Below are 17018 nucleotides of genomic sequence, written 5' to 3' on the forward strand. Positions count from 1 at the left end.
CGGATTCAGGAAAATTTATTTTGACTTTAAAATGTGCAGAAATGGTTTCTGTGCACATTGGTGAAATCAGTTCATCAATCGGAGTCACGATGAATTTTATATTAATTTCTGAACGAGCGGGCTTTGCTTGTCGGGCCCCAGCTTATGACTAATGGGCCCTAAGGTGTTAGTGGCCTGCATTATAAATAAGTTATTTCAGTACAGAAATTACACACAACAGCTCATAATTTTTGAGAAGCAAAAATCGAACCCTAGCCTCTCAAAAGTTTCGGCCGTCCCCTCCCTGTCCTCTGCCCGAGAAAATTCCGGTCTGTGATTTTGAATCGCAGTAAGGAATAGCGAATCAGATTCGTTTATTCTCTTCGCAGAAAACTTCTGATAGATTTTCTAGTGCAATCTATCAGAGGGATTAAACCTCTATTCGTGGACCTGATTGAAGGAGTTCATCGGTTCCAGGGAGAGACAACAAGAGCAGATCAAATCTGTTGGTGTCCATTAATCTCGTTGCGAGATTGGAGGTAAAATTTAATAACTGTTATTTAAATTTTACACACACAATAATTTAATCGTTGAACGGTTGATACCCACACTATGGAATTGTTCCATAACAAAATTTTTAAACTTCCGCTGCACCGGGTATCAATCGTGATTGATCTGAGAGCCGCGTTTTCCAACAGGCAGTCTACGAGCTCCCTTCAACACACTGTTTAAGCACTCAGACATGTTGGTCGTCATCACTCCACGACGCCAACCTCTGTCATGGGCCATACTCCATTTTTCCTTTGATATTACATCCAAATATATGTGTGCCGAAATATTTTTGTTCTTAATTGTCTCCATTGTTGCATCAAATTTACAAATTTGATGTCGACTCCCTGCTTCCTAGCATAAATCTTTTAAATGCACATCTTTGAACATGAAATTAAAATTTGAGCACATGTGCCGCAAACAAAAACGATGCACACCTTGTGGAGGTTTGAAATAGGGTAGATCTTCAATGGCTCGCACGATTCCCTTGTGTCTATCATATATTAGACACACACCATTTTCACCACATATAACATGCCGACCAACATTTTCCAAAAACCATTTTTAGGAATCAGACGTTTCTTCATCCACAATTGCAAAAGTCAGTGGTAGCACTTGATTGTTAGCATCTAAAGTGACAACGATCAACATTTTGTGTTTGAACTTTGTGTACAAATGTGTATCATCGACACTAATGATTTTTCGACAGTGTCGAAATCCATTAGTACACGGCTTGAACGCCCAAAAACAATAGTTCAATGTTTTTATTTTTTCATTGTTTCTGAGATGCTTCCAGTTGACAATTGTTCCAAGATTGTATTTGCAAAGAGCACGCATATATTTCGGTAGTAATTGAACAGAGCTCTCCCAATTTCCATAAACAATTTCCACTGCACGTTTCAAACTCCGCCACGCCTTCGTATACGAGATTTGATATCCATATTTATCTTTCACACTCTCTGTTATATATTTAATCTCAAACGAAGGATCACATCGTACAATGCCCAATAATGTATGTGCAAACATATTGCTATTCAAGTTGTGATGATCTATGCCGATGTTGGTTGATATACATGTATGAGGCCCATCATATCTGGGTATTTTCCAATAACCTGTTTTCTCCTTGAAAGATGCGCGAAGACCCCAACGACATCTGACGGTGGAAGAATCATTTTTGCATTGAATTTTCCACAAAATGCATGTGCTCTCAACAACAAGATATTCACGCCTAGAAACTCTGATCGAAAATCCTTCACAGATGCAATCAGATCTTTTTTATCCTTGAAAACCATGTTTACACATAGTTCTCCTCTCTTCTCATTATAGTATCTTGTCCGCATGTCATGAGGTACGCCAATAGAATCAGGAATATCTTCTCCAAAATATGTATTGAAGAAAGATGGCATATCAGAAGTGGTAGAAAAGAATGGAACATCTTGCCTCTGTAATTTCTGACGAGGTGGTGGATGAGATGATGTTCCCTCATCAATATTTGCATGGATATTCACATGTACATCATCATTCACATCTTCAACATCGTCATCATCTTCTTCCTCAGACTCCTCGTATGACATCTCTGGCTCTGTATCGCTTCTCTGGACATCTTCGTTTTCACTCCTAGGATCATCAACACTTGGCACAAAATTTTGAATTTCTGAATTCCAATTTGCTTCACCACAATTTTGTTCCCAAACACGTGTACTTTGCGGCCAACTTTCAGGATCAGGTTCGCATATGCCGGTGATATATTGATCCCACGATCCATTTTCAGGATAAAGATACATGTTGTCCATTCCTTCGGTGACGTATAAAATATCCGATTCTTGGTCGACATGACCAACGTGATGGTCAATTTGGTTTGCTTCCACGTACAAATGCAATATACGTATATTGAGAGATTGCATCATAAACTCTAAAGCGTTGTCATCGACAAGATTGACTTGAATTTCATGTCAAGATAAATTTTCCATGAAAGAATATTTCGTTGACAATTTGAGAGTAAAAATAGTTGGATCAATCATCAATATTTGATGCACAACTTCAACCAACTCGGACAAAGTAATGGAACGTAGAACTCGCATCGGTTTAGTATAAGAAATATTATACACAATCGATACATTATCCACAATAATATGACCACCAAAATGAAAAAATATATCGATGTTTTCCATTCTCGACATTATTTTTTGAAATAAAAATGAAAAACAGATAAAAGGAACGAGAAAATTTTAAAGAGATAGATATTTTTATGAGTGATATCCGAATAAGATTTCTATTTAATTGTTTACGAGTTAAATTATTTTATTTTACGCGTAAATACTACGTCTCAACACGTTTTTATTTAATCATTTACGGTTTAAATAATTTAATACTCACCAAATATATATTATAATAATTTAAAATAATATTAAATGAGTAACGTGTGGCCACGTAGGCAAAGTCCTCTGCCCAGTAGGCAGTGTCTGCGTCTCGTGGTGGAGGACGGGGCAGCGTCCGCTCCTCGTGGCGGAGGACGCTACCTAATGGGAAGCGTCCGCTCCTATGCCTACGTGGGTTGAGCGTCCGCTGTCAGATTTGGAGTTTTACATTATTTTTGATATTTTTTAAGTTTTACGATATTTTTAAAATTTATTTTTTTATTTACAAGAAAAAAAAACCCTGACTTTATGAAAGATCACTAAACCTTTGGCTCTCTTAAATGTCGGTTACTTCTTAGTACTGAAAGGTCAATAACCTTTGGTATTTCGAAAAGTCACTGACCTTCGGTTTTTTAAAGGGCCAATAACCTTTTAATATTTCGAAAGTCGACCGATTCTTGACGTTTCAAAGGGTGGTAATTCTTTTTCCTATATATAAAGTCGTCCTCGTTTCAGAAAACAATTTTTATCTTCATTTCTTTTCTCGGCTTCTGTCTATGCTTTGTCTAAATCTTGATAAATTTCAATTACTGTTTTGTTCCACTAAAAAAAAAAAAAAAAAAAAAAAAAAAGGCAAACGTGACGATGTTAAAATTAAAGCACACACAACAATTTTAAATCCGTTGTTTTTTTATGCATATGACAACAGTTTTGCTACAGTTTAAATCCATTGTGGTTTACCATAACACAAAAATTTATACATTGTTTGACCACATGTTAAAACTGTTGCCTTTAATTAATTTTTACAACAATTATAAACCGTTAGTCTTACTTAAGACCTCAACATTGGATGTCGATTCAAGAACAATTTAAAACCATCGTCGTTAATTATCTTTCACAATGGTTTCAAAACAATTGTCTAGAAAAAAATTTGACAACGGAGACAACGGTTAAAATCCATTGTCATTAATTTTTTTCACTATATTTCGAAACCTTTGACTTTAATTTCTCTTCCCAATAGTTAAAAATCATTTTTTTGTAAAAAAAAAAAAGAGTTGTCTGTTTATAACATCTATGATAATAATTAAATATCAACAAACCAATCGAAAATAAAATATTTACCACATTCAATCCTTGGAAATGTTATCTTCAAGTTCTAAAATTTAACTGCATGCGTCTAAATTGGAAGATAATATAGCTATGTAAATGAAACCCAAAATATGCCAACTAAGATATACAAAAGTAGTTGTACTCATTTTCAAAAAAATAATAATAATTTAGTAGTTGCACTCATCAGATCAAACTTGGTAGTATCAAACCATAAAATCACATATTTTCGATCATGATGTTCACAATATGGCTTCTCCGCATTAGCAAGACGATTTTGAAACAAAGCCCAATCCTTCTTGCATCTCTGTCAAACGTCCAAAAAAGGGCATATCAGCAAATATTACAATGTCCAGACACCTAAAACATAAATTGGCATGTTAAATAATTCACATAAAGTGCATATTTGCTAGAGACTACATTAATAACCAACTAGCACAAATTATCAATTTTTTAGCAATGATGGAACAATTAAAAAATGCCACCGTTATGCAAGGATATATGCTATGGTTTGGAGATCAATTTTTTAGCAATGATCGAACAATTAAAAAATGCCACCGTTATGCAAGGATATATGCTATGGTTTGGAGATCAATAATGGTGATATTTATTTTATTAAAAATTGTTTTGAACTTTTGGAACAAATACTTTGACTCATTAATTATTCATGCTGTACATATCCTCTCAAGCCAAGTTCTTGAAAATCACTGCCAGCAAACTTATCCGAAACATCGAGTCGAAGCAAGTAAGCCTGAAAATAGTTCTATTTTACTACTTTAAGTCGTCTATCAGTGATAAGGAGAGAGAAGTTCTGAAAATTAACAAGGTATATGGAATTTTTCCGAACAGGATACCATGAAATGGGAGCCAGCCGTGTAAATTAAACCTTCCAAAAGAATCATTGCGAAAAAATGAGAAATCTCGAGACAACGTTGAAGGGAATAGATCTTTAACAAATTGCACTGAATTTCCTGTCAAGATATTGGGCTCTGAACTCAAGAATGATGTAATGACTGTCGAAATGACCACTCAAACCCAGCCTGACATGGTCACGGATTCAAACATCCTTCAAGAACTTCAAACTAGTGCTGCCCCATTCACAAGCAAAAATTTACCCTCGTTCTATAGAACAGCTCAAGAAGGGTTAAAAAAGTTTAAATGATTGGAAATATGAGACTGTTGGCGGCTTCTCGCCTTGGATATGAATGACCATGGGTTCGCTAATCTATGGTGTTCACCTATGTTGTTGCAACTTCAAAGTACTCTATTTAAACTAAGGGTACCTAGTCAAGCTCCAAAACCCAACTTTCAAACAATAATACTCTGCGTACCTAGTCATAAATATAATCTTGTATGCATTCCGCCCATTCAGAACGCACTTCATCAATTTCTTCCATAGAGTAATCTGTTTTCATGAACTTCAAGCCAGCACATAAATTATATTCATAAAAAAAAAAAAATTAAATGACTTTGCAAAATGATAAAAAGACAATTATTTGAGAAGAAGATTGAGAATATGTCAAATATTACTATTGAGGATAGTGAATCCTTTTCGCTGGTAGCATTTCCTTCAATAATTTCTCTCATAAATCTCATCACATAAAAACCACATTGTTTCGCATCTGGTTGCCGAGGACCCTATGTAAGAAACAAATTGTCAACGACTAATACACAGTTAATATTTGTAGATGAATCACGACTAGGCATGCATATATACCTTTACTACTTTCCATATAGCCTGTTTTCTCCCTTTCATTTCCTTGTTTGAATTAAACAATCTCAAACTCCTTCATACATCAAGAAGTGTCGACATATCATTGTTTTATTGACTAGATTAAATGCTTGATAAAAAAAGAATATGTACTCACATATTCACTACATATTTCCAATCCTCGTAACGATTGCGATGACTAAGTGAATCCAACAAATAAACCACCTCCATATAAGGATCGACGACAGTGAGAATCCAATGACAACTATGCACAAAACATATAATTAGTGCATACATTTCACTAACTTGTCTCCAAAAATCAATTTCAAATAATATTGTAATTCTTACTTACCCAACATTAAGTGGCACCAAAACTAGTTGATTTCTCGATGCACCACTCAGCCTATCTGCCAAAACACTTGCCCTTTCATTCAAGTGTTCAATTTTACCCTTTTTGTCAAGTCTGGTCACATATGGCATGTACGGGATGGTGTGTGGATTCATGAACCTAAATTTATCGAGCTTGTTATCTCTTTTCATCTTTCTATAAAGATGCCTACCATTTCAAACAGAAGAATGTTGGTATGCTAAATTAATAAAGTTTATACAGCCTATATGCTAAACAAATAAAAGTAAAAAGTTCATGTTAATTGAAGACTTACCACATGTAAACAACAATACAATTGGTAGATATTGGCTCCAAATGATAAAAAGGAATGATGTCTTCAAGGTGCACAAGTAGTTCGTAATCTTCGTCAAAGAAATCATGATCAAAAATCATTGATATATTTTTTTCATGATCTAGAGCATGCTTACAATAAAAATACAATATATTCAACGATCTTGGTACACTTGATGGCAAAACAGGGTTACTTCTTTTGTCGACATTTTGCTTCCTTCGAGACTTCTAAAAATTGCAAATTTACACATGTTAGGTACATTTCACTAAATTTTTTTGGACAATTTAACTCCAAATAAAATATCACATTTACCTCATCTTGCATCTTTACCAAGTGCGCAGGCCAAGCCACATGGGTTCCTACGGCATCACCAATAGTATCACATTCATTTGAAATTGGGAATGGCAAATGTGCTAATTTCTCCACAGCCTCATCAATGGAGAAGCGCATGCAATTCACGGGTAACGGGACACCATGACGTAATTTACCAGCCCCATTGACATGAACAATTGTACCATAGGCAACTATATTGGTATTAGATTCCAATGTCAATGCAACCGGCTTACCCTAGAAAACAAATAATCATGTTATAAATTGATGCAACTCATTTTTGTAATAATATTAAGTAATATTACGTGAATAGAAGTATATGTGAATAGAAGGATTATAACGAGTACTAACATGCATTTAATAGTATAATAACCCAAAAAGGGGAAAAAAATCGACATTTTACCTTTCAAAATATGACAATTGCAAGAAAGTTTAAACCTAAAGTAGATAAATATTTGATGATATGACTCTTGATTTTGCTCTTCCAATCAATTGGAGGGCAATATTTATAGAACGAGAATTTGAGAGATTAAATAGTCCTTTCATTTAATATCAGAATTAAATAATAAGTAGCATAGGTTCCAAAAGTATTGAATTGTATTTAAAGGGAGAGGGTGTGCTAGAAGAAAATGTGTCAAATTTAATATCATAATTAAATAATCAGTAGCGTAAGTGATTTTTGTACTGAAATGTTTTTTTTCTAAAAAATATCTATTTCAGAAAATATTTCGTAGTTAATTTTTTTTTTTCAAATTTCTGAAAGAAAAATTGAATAATATTAAGTTATATAACCAGAATTTTTAACATACCTGCAAGAAATCATCTTTGCTCAAAACTTGCATGTCATCGTCATTGAAGGTTTCATAATTTGAGGCACTCTCTTCTGTTTTGACTTTGCCTTCACTAATGGGATGTAACTTTACGGAGCAACTACCTTTCTCATCAATATCAAAGTCGCATGCACCCTTTTTGAACATTTCTTCAAGTTTTAGTATGCGTGCATTTTGATCTACAAGGCGTGCATTTTGATCTGCAAGGCGTGCATTTTGTTCTGCTATGCGTTGATGTTGTTCTGAGATTAATATTTTTGCCTCCAACTCCTCTTTTTTATGTTGAAAAAGTAAATGGCCATCACCAGGAGGACTCTTCCATATTCTACCCACATTAAAATAGATTGTTGGAGTGATATGAGCTCCAACACCCCTCGCATGCCCAGCATGTTCATCTGAATCAAATACTTTCGTAAGGATATCTTTTTTTGCCCCTTCAAAGTGCAACTTACCCTCCCGTTTTTGTTGCACGTAATCATTCTGTCATGCACAAGAAAACAAAATAATTACTAAAAACAGTTTAAATGAATAAATACTATTAACTTTCATGTATTGCTTTCATACAATCTTTTCTATTGCCATTTTCAGATCATCGCCTTCAACTTGACCCTTCTTATCCACCCGTCCTTTCTTCCAAATAATAGCCCGATTTATCTCATCATCATCACATAATTCACCTGCCTACAAACAAGATAACTGATATGAAAAAAAAAACCCAGTAAAAATCAAGTGCATACCTACGTCTATAGAAGACGCAGTAGATTTCTGCTCGTAAAATATGAATGAGGTAGCCGCTGTTAGGAGCTTATTAGAACAATTAAGAAGAGAACAAAATGAAGCGATGAATGATAAAGTCATATCCTTACTGAACTTAGATCAAGCATGAGACTGTTTTCATCAGAAAGCACTAGCAGCAATAACTATCGGTGCCAAACAAAAATAGGATCTAAATACAAGAATCAACCAGCAGCTTCAATATCCGATAAATCAAAATTATAATGCTTGTATATAGATCATACCAAAATCAGAAAATTTGTGGAAGTTAAATATGCGGCATCAAAGGCGAAAGGAGTCCATTGACAGACAATTCATCTCTTTTAACAAGTTATAGCCAAGTAACCAACCCAACTATTTGCAAAAGTCAGGACCTTTGTTATCTCTTACAAGAACATGTGGTAAAAAAATACTTACTATTTCGTCAGCAAAACGTGCATATCCTTTACGGGAAAGCCGATGGGGATATATGTTCTGCTTTCTTCTCCTCTTTTGTTCAGCTCTTACTTTCTAGTTAATTGAACATTCCAAATATGTATTAATGAATCCATATATATAATAATGACTTGTGGTCAACTTTTTTTTAAAGAACAAATTAATAATCTTACCATGAAGTCGTCCGACATGCGACTGATTACAAAGGAACTCCAATCATCCCGTGTAATACCATAGCCACTAGGCGGTTTTTTCAACTCCTCTGGTTTATCAAGCTTCGAGAAAATGAACTTTTGAGTGAGATGAGCCTTATATTGACGCCACTTATTATTTGCCGAATTCAGACATCCCTTCTTCCAGCTTGGGTCAATATTGTACGTCAGCTGTAAAAAAAAAGAAAAAAAAAAAGATATTAGCCCATAGCATTGCATATACCATAACCATACAAAAGATAATTAAAATTGTCAAAGCATTCTATCTTACATTAACCGATTCCCATATTGATTCTTTAACATCACTTGGAACCTGCTTCCACGTCTTGTAACTTATCTTAATCTTTTCTCGAGCGAGAACGCCAATATAACTTTGCATTTCACCAGCAAATTCTCCTATTGGTTGTCCAATTTTATTGAACCTTACATCCTTTCTAATTCCCTGAACCCTTTGCCAAACGAGCTTATCCAAACGTGTACGACCTCTAGAAGTTCTTGTTGTCTCGATCTCTGTAGATTCCATTACTGTTTTACCCTCACAACTAGAATCAGTGGCAGAATATGCAGTATTTTCTTTAGCCTTCAGCTTCATCGGTATTCTCTTACTGTTTTCAGCAGCTTCATCATCGTGATACCCTATATGAAGCTGTCCACGAGGTGCCATAGTGTCCACAAAGAAATTAGGAGATTATTGAATGCCTGAATCAGACCTCAAGTTCCTCGATGACACAATTCCTGCAAAAATTGAGATCTTGTTAGACATTCGTATTACAAAGAAAGAAAAAGTAAGAACGAAGACAAACAATAGTTACAAAACAAGAAAAAATACAAAGAAAATAGACTAACAAGCTATATTTACAAAACAGTAAAAAAATGGATTTCAGTGGATTACACTTAATTATTGTCAACCCAAGTCTCTTCACAATCTTCACGAATGCACGGTGATTCATTTTCATCTATTCCGTCAACAACCAATGATTCCATTGATAGAAACCCTCTTGTAAAACATTGATAGTGGCTTACAGAGTTTTTCAACTCAACATCATTGATGTATTCAATGTACTCCTTGGTAGGAGTTGCAAGTACAACATGCCATGTAGGAACTTGAGAATCTTCAATGTGAAATACCTGCTTTGCTTAACTGGTCAAGATAAAAGAGTCAGATTTGAATCCAATTCTCTTGATGTTTTACCAACGTGAAACCAAGATCATCAAGTTTAATGTCGTTATTATTCTCAACCTAATTACAATTAAACATTAGAACTTGAAATTTGTGATAATCGAATTCACATATTTCTTGAACAACCCCAAAAAAAATCATGTCTTGACACATCTGGATTTTTGTCCTTTGTACTAGAAACATGCACTGTCTTTGCGACTAAGCTTACTTTCAAAGTTTTGAACAACTCGTGTATCATCGCACTCTTATCATGATACACTCTTTTGTATGATAAGTAACCTCATCAATCAAATAAATAGAATACTTTAACACTTGATAGCTAGGTCCACGCGCTATCCACTTCAACCTTTCTGATTTTTGACAGGTGGAATGGCCAACTGCACTTCCAACCTATATTTCACAATGTGATAAAATTTGAGCATAGCTTTGAAAACCTATATTTCAATACTTATGCAACTTACACGATCATGTAACTAGTTAGCAAACGCTCGGTTATGCTCATCTTGTAACCACTTTTTGGACTTAGCTTTATGAGGAAATTTTTCATTCAGAAATGTCATGTGTTCCCTAATTAAATGAATGTGAATAAGTTAACCAATAGAATTCAAGAAAGTGCAATAAAGTATTAATAACTTAGAGAAATTACTCGATATATGGATCAACGTCAACTCATTTTTCAATACATAACGATGGGCTTGATGCAACTCATCATCACTAGTGGAGTGCACTACTGCACCAGATAGGGGCTTAGTAAGTTGTAATTGCTAATGCCCTGTTGGGATCCCAATTGTATGCACACAAGACATGTTGTCCGAGCAAAATTCCGCAGCCTTTTCAGCAATATAACATTCGGCTATAAACCCTTCAGGCCGATTGCGATTTCGCACATAGCCTTTCAAGATCTTCATGAATATTTCAAATGGTTCTGGTGCGGTGTTGAACTCGTGGTTCCCATTAAAATCTTTTTTTTTGCCTTCGAAAAGGATGATTTCTAGGAAGAAACCTTCGATGACCTGTATATGACATTTTTTTACCTTGTCGAATATGTTTCTTCACCACAAATAGGACGTGCATGATATCCTTTCACAACACAACCTGACATGTTCCCATATGCAGGAAAATCATTGATCGTCCATAGTAAGACAGCTCTACGCGAGAAACTTTCTTGTCGATATGCATCATATGCATCAACGCTATATCCCATAAGCATTTTAAGTCATCAATCAAAGGTGTCAAGTAAACGTCAATATCTTTTCCCGATTGTTTGGGACCAGAAATCAACAAAGTGAGCATCATAATTTTTTTCTTTATACACAACCCTGGATGATCATTACAACTGGCCAACAACTATATGCAAAACTCATCAAACTATGGGGTTTGGTCCCGTCTGCTGATATGGTCAATCTAAGATTTCTTGGCTCAGAAGCAAACTTTGGCCAGTTGTGATCCACTACTTTCCAAACAGGAGCATCAGCTGGATGACGCAACTATCCATCACGAATTCTTTTATCAGCATGTCAAATTCACTCCTTGCTTCGAAACAATCTTTGAAATCTTGGAATAGGTGGGAATTACCAAATAACCTTTGCAGTAACTCCTCCATTTATCGTGGAGTTTTTACCCAACTTCCACCTTGATATCCCGCAAACAGGGCAATTGGAAAAGTCCTCGTATTCCTTCCGGTATAAGATACAATCATTAATGCAAGCATGTATTTTCACATAATTCATTCCTAATGCACATAAGCTTTTCTTTGCATCATACAAGGACAAAGGCAATTCATTGTCATTTGGAAGCATTTTTCCGAACAAACTAAGTAAGTCAGTGAAACTTTTATCATTCCAACTATATTTTGCCTTCAAGTTAAATAATTTCACGAGTGTTGTTAACTTTGTAAATTTAGTACATCCAGAATATAAAAGTTTCTCGACATCTTCAAGTAGCTTATGGAATTGGTTTGGATTCTCAGCATAACTATCATATGTAGCATATACCATATCTATAGGTTCCTCGGCAAAATATTTGTGTTCATCTTGCCCTAATCGATCATTATCATTCATTGAGTTCTCGATCGTAGATCTTTTCTCATGCCAAATCCATGTATGATATGTTAAATCCATACCTTTACAACACAAATGTGCCCTTATAGTGTGAACATCTTTCTTCTATAGATTACCATCTTGCACATGGGCAAGGTATTTCATTTGGATCGTTAGCGTTTCGTATTGCAAAGTGCAGGAAAGACTCTACCCCAACCTCATATTCATGTGATAATTTGTTCTTTGACATCCAAGCTTTGTCCATTACTCGTACAACTAAGCAACCAACAACGATCAAAGCCTTCAAAACTAAAAAAATTAATCAAAGTTTTATCATTCTTCGTCCACAAAGTTTCCCATTTTAATTATTAATTCTGAGTTATACTAGATCACTCATGGGATGAAGTCAAATTCTGGTAGTAGCACAAAATCGGAAATACAGTATTTTTAAAAAGTAAAACCAAAGTAGGTGCAACAGCATATGGCAATAACCCATGTTACTTACTACTGAATTTTAACTCCCACACGTGATGTTGCATCTACTTTGCTGGAATATATCGGTTAAATTTAATTTTTTTTCATATTTCTAATAAAATCATTACAACATTAGTTTTCCGAAGTTACAAAAACTCAAAGTAATTATGTAAATTTTTTTCTATTAGAGACAAGACTATGTCACAAGATAAGACAATAAAATAATACAAAAAAGAGGAGCTTAGCCTCAATCTTAGATAGGAGATTACCCATAACAACTCAACTACGTCGAGCCTTGCCTTGAACAAGCCAATCAACCTCAAACCCTTCCTCTTGATCTGAGGTGCGAAGAAAAAGATATCGAATTCATAGAATCCCTTTTACAGTATTTATCTATAATCCATGTAAATGTAAAATGCGTATAAATCTTTGTGTAACCTTATAATATGGCCGAGGAAAGGGGGTTCCAAGAGAACAAATCCACCAATCAAGGGACTCTGGAAAAATAAGGAAAGAGCTAAGTTATACTGATCAGCAATATTTGAGTGAAAAAGAGAAGACAACTTTTCATAAAAATCAATTTCAGAGGTGATCTTTCTATTAATGTATCGATTCAAATCTGTCATTTCTTGTTAACAACAACTATACATTTATCTTTTTTAAAATATCGATGCATTTTATAGAAACCCTCGTAAAGCACAGCGAAATGACCACATCAGGAAAAACAAAGAAATACAGAAAAAGGCATGTCCAAAGAACTCAAAAAAAGAAATATTTTCATTGTGTACGTAACAATGATTATATGTCTATGGCGTCAAAATCTTTCCCAAAACTTTGTTTAGTAAGATCTCAAATTTATCTAGATTCCACTTTCATCATCCAAGAAAACAAGAGTCATTTAATGTGTTATGCTTGTATATTTTCTGGAAAGAATTCAGTATTAAATGGTTTACATGCATAGTTGTTAAGGGCGCAAGGCGCACTAAAGCGCAAAGGGTCCTGGAGCATGAGGCGCAAGGCAAGGCGCACGCCTTATCGAAGCAAGGCGCACCATTAATTTTTCAAAAAACTATATTTATTTAATGCTATTATATGATAAAACACTATTATTGAAATAATTAAGCTAAACAAAAATATATCATATCATAAAAAATATTTATCTACTACTACTATTTTGTGGTAAAGTGCAGTCTTTAAGAATGCAGTAAAAGAAATATTTCATTCTTGGCATATTTCTGCATTATTTTTAGTTTTCTAATCTAGAATACTAAGATTTTATTTTTAGAATATTGTGTGTAGTTAAGAAATCCTATTACTAGTAGACTTTTTGTTTACTTTTATTTTTCTTTTTTAACCATAATAAGTGTAGGGATTTTCTCTACTAATTTGCAATCAATCAATTTAGATTCTAGTTTAAGGCAGATTGACAATTTAGATCCTAATTTATAGTTGTTATCTATCTATCTATAAATGTAATTTCAAATATTTTGGGAAATGGAAACTCAATTAAATGTTCTTTAAATTAAAAAAGGGAAAATATATAACTTTTCTTAGTCCATTTATTTTATTCTAGGGTTTGATAGACTTTCTTTTTATTACGTTAAAATAGAAAAGAAATGTAAAAAACAGAACAAAAACTGAGGCGCGCTTAGTGGGCTTCAAAGGCGAGCCCAAGCGCGCGACGGGCTCGCCTTATTAAAAGGCTGCGACTAGGAATATCCCAGGCGCAGAGTGGTCGCCTGGTGGCGGCAAGAGGCGCTCACCTTTAACAACTATGTTTACATGAAACAACTGCTTCTTCCAAACTTGATGAATGTGCCCAAAAAACTCCTTTTATACCGACTCAAACGCCAAACTCAATACAGTATATCAGCAAGTCCTTTAAAATCCAGTTTGACAAACCATGATAAAGACTAATACTATAAAATAGGGCAAGGGCAAAGAAGTAATCTTGGAAACACATGCCATTCCAATTTGTTACAAAATAGTAAGAGAATCAATTATATGGAAGAAGAAACCTCGTGATTTCATTTCAGTAATACCAAAAAACTTTTCATTGGAACATACTGTCATGCCTTCCTGTGATTTTCCAATCAGTTTAAAATCCCTTTAAAGGGCAGGCTCGCCATTATTTTGAATTCCAAAAAAATAGGATATGCAATCTTATTAATTAGGAACAGATTCATGAAGAACTAGTTCTCAGCTGATGATAAGAACTTCCAGCTCTTAAATTACGTAAAAGCTGAAATGTTCTGATTCTCAGGCACTTGAATGACGATACTAAATGCCTATGCTATGAATTTAAGCACCTTATACACGTTAAAGGGAAGACCGGAAGACAGTAAAGTTAAATCAATTAATTCCACTGGTCTATCACTTCAGTTTTTTTCTGCAATCAGTTTCGCTCACCACCTTTACAAATTGAAGTGACATCGCTGTTTTGATGAAGCATGAGATAACTATACTAACCAATAACTATGCATTAAGTAATTGCAGGATCACCAAGACCAAGAAAATTGAAAAAAACAATAATAATAATAATAATAATAATAACTCCTCATCAATCATTTCTCAGTCACTAAATAAACAGAGCAACACCAACAAAACCAAAATCCCAAAATATGAAAAACAATGCATTTGCTTGAAAAATCTAATATGAACACCGACAGAAACAATTTCAAGTCATTACCAACAAACAACTACGTTCAGCAAAATTAGGACTGCCAAAAGATTCCAACTTCGAAGCTCTTACTCGCCCGCACCAACACCGACCTTCGTTGTTTTCGTCAAGTAGCCATTAACTTGGACATAGAGATTCTATGGCAGATGCTTGGGAGAAAGAACAGATGACAAGCGCTAGATTCTTCGGTGGGATTTTCCAAATGGCGAAGCTCGTCCCGATTAACCTACGTACGAGCAGGAAAAACATAGAATCGATTTAGGAAAAGGGGATCGAAGCTGATTGAGAATCGATTCAGGAAAAGGGGCAGAAACTTATAATCGATTTCAGGAAAACGATTGACGGTCATGATTCATGCTTCGATCGATTTAGGGCATGCGGCTAGCTGGGAGGGGAGGGTTGATGTTTCCAAGGCCAACAAATTTAATACGTTCTTTCAGTTTGTTGGGGGGAAAAAGGTCAATGATAAGGGTTACAAATGACTCTGGTCTTTCTTCTTGTTTTTTTTTTATATATATATAATTTTAGGAAAACATATATACAAAGATTCCAAAAAATCGTGGTCTATTAGAACAAAAAATAACGCAGAAAGACAATGATAATTGATAATTGTGTTTTATGTGCATATTTTTATCTTATTTTATTGCTTTTTTGCATGTATTCATGTTGTGAGATCTCGGTTCTAAACATCTAATAAGGGAGTAAACTAACTAATAAGCAAGGAAAGGCCAAGACATTTTTTTTATATATATAAAGGCCCGCGCAGCCGCGCCTCATCAGGCGCGGGCGCGCACGGCGCCCTGGTTCATGCGCGGCCGCGCCCTTCCGAGGCGCGGCCGCGCATGACGCCCTGCCCGACAGGCGCGCGGGCGTGCCTCCCTGGCTGCTCCGGTGCTAGAAATTGCCAAAATCAAGAACATCAAGCCATACAATACTCCGAAACATAAACATGCGTTACAAACTTGATTCCTCAAATTAAAACATGAGTTCTGGAGTTCAACAACTAAACCAAAGTCGAGAACATGCAACAACAATATAACGATGAAGTTCGATATCTAAAACATGTTTCAACAACACTAGGTAGGCATGCTGACACGACTTCTAAACCGAGTCTCACTTCTACATCTTTCCCTCGGAGCTAACCATGTCTCTTCTGACTTGTTCATGCCCCCTCTGTTGCCAAGTACACATACAAAACAAAGCAACAGCCGGATAACTGGTGAGAATGATAATCCCAGTAAAAGCAACGTAAAAAGTAATACAACAATAAACATGCTTTCAAGACGTCAACAAAATCAATAACAACGTAATGAAATGCATGTCTTTAAAACGGAATATCAAATCTGATAAACGAGGGATTACTGCTGTGCTTTTGGGATCCCGAGGATGAGATCACGTGACGACTCACCGACTTTTCCAATCGAGGTGGTGCCATGTATCCCACTCCTCTAGACTTTGAGCAACTATAATGAGTATGCTAGCACTAGGCGCAACGACTACGTCCTAGGTCACTCGACTATAGCTCCCAAACATCTAAAAAAAGGGCTGTTCTGCCCATCGAAACAATAGTGCTGGCTCAATATGAATGCATATGGGAACAAAAGGAAATTAACCATATAATTCATTCAAATAATCAACAAAATACAGGTTCCATAAACTAGAACCAGTATCGATGCAATAT

The 17018-nt window shown here is 35.2% G+C and overlaps 1 protein-coding gene across 6 annotated transcripts; it reads right to left on the bottom strand.

Annotated features, from left to right (window-relative positions):
• Positions 1-4026: 4026 nt before the first annotated feature.
• Positions 4027-15808, bottom strand: LOC140864098 (uncharacterized). 6 transcript variants are annotated; one of them, XM_073268023.1, is made up of 17 exons: positions 15347-15808; positions 13096-13154; positions 12927-12995; positions 9857-10105; positions 9236-9699; positions 8926-9135; positions 8735-8827; positions 8108-8224; positions 7523-8023; positions 6696-6950; positions 6366-6610; positions 6056-6259; positions 5861-5968; positions 5710-5779; positions 5523-5630; positions 5324-5397; positions 4027-4352 (listed from the first exon to the last, which is right to left on the bottom strand). In XM_073268023.1, the coding sequence occupies exons 5-17, from the start codon at positions 9626-9628 to the stop codon at positions 4256-4258; spliced, it is 2475 nt and encodes an 824-aa protein (XP_073124124.1). In that variant the 5' UTR covers positions 9629-9699; positions 9857-10105; positions 12927-12995; positions 13096-13154; positions 15347-15808; the 3' UTR covers positions 4027-4255. The 6 variants fall into 6 exon arrangements, with proteins under 6 accessions (XP_073124124.1, XP_073124126.1, XP_073124125.1 ...); XM_073268025.1 differs by lacking the exon at positions 9857-10105 and having other exon boundaries at positions 6056-6211; XM_073268024.1 differs by lacking the exon at positions 9857-10105 and having other exon boundaries at positions 4027-4299.
• Positions 15809-17018: the final 1210 nt, after the last annotated feature.

This window comes from Henckelia pumila, chromosome 4, assembly GCF_033568475.1.
Source record: "Henckelia pumila isolate YLH828 chromosome 4, ASM3356847v2, whole genome shotgun sequence".
Classification (NCBI taxonomy): domain Eukaryota; kingdom Viridiplantae; phylum Streptophyta; class Magnoliopsida; order Lamiales; family Gesneriaceae; genus Henckelia; species Henckelia pumila.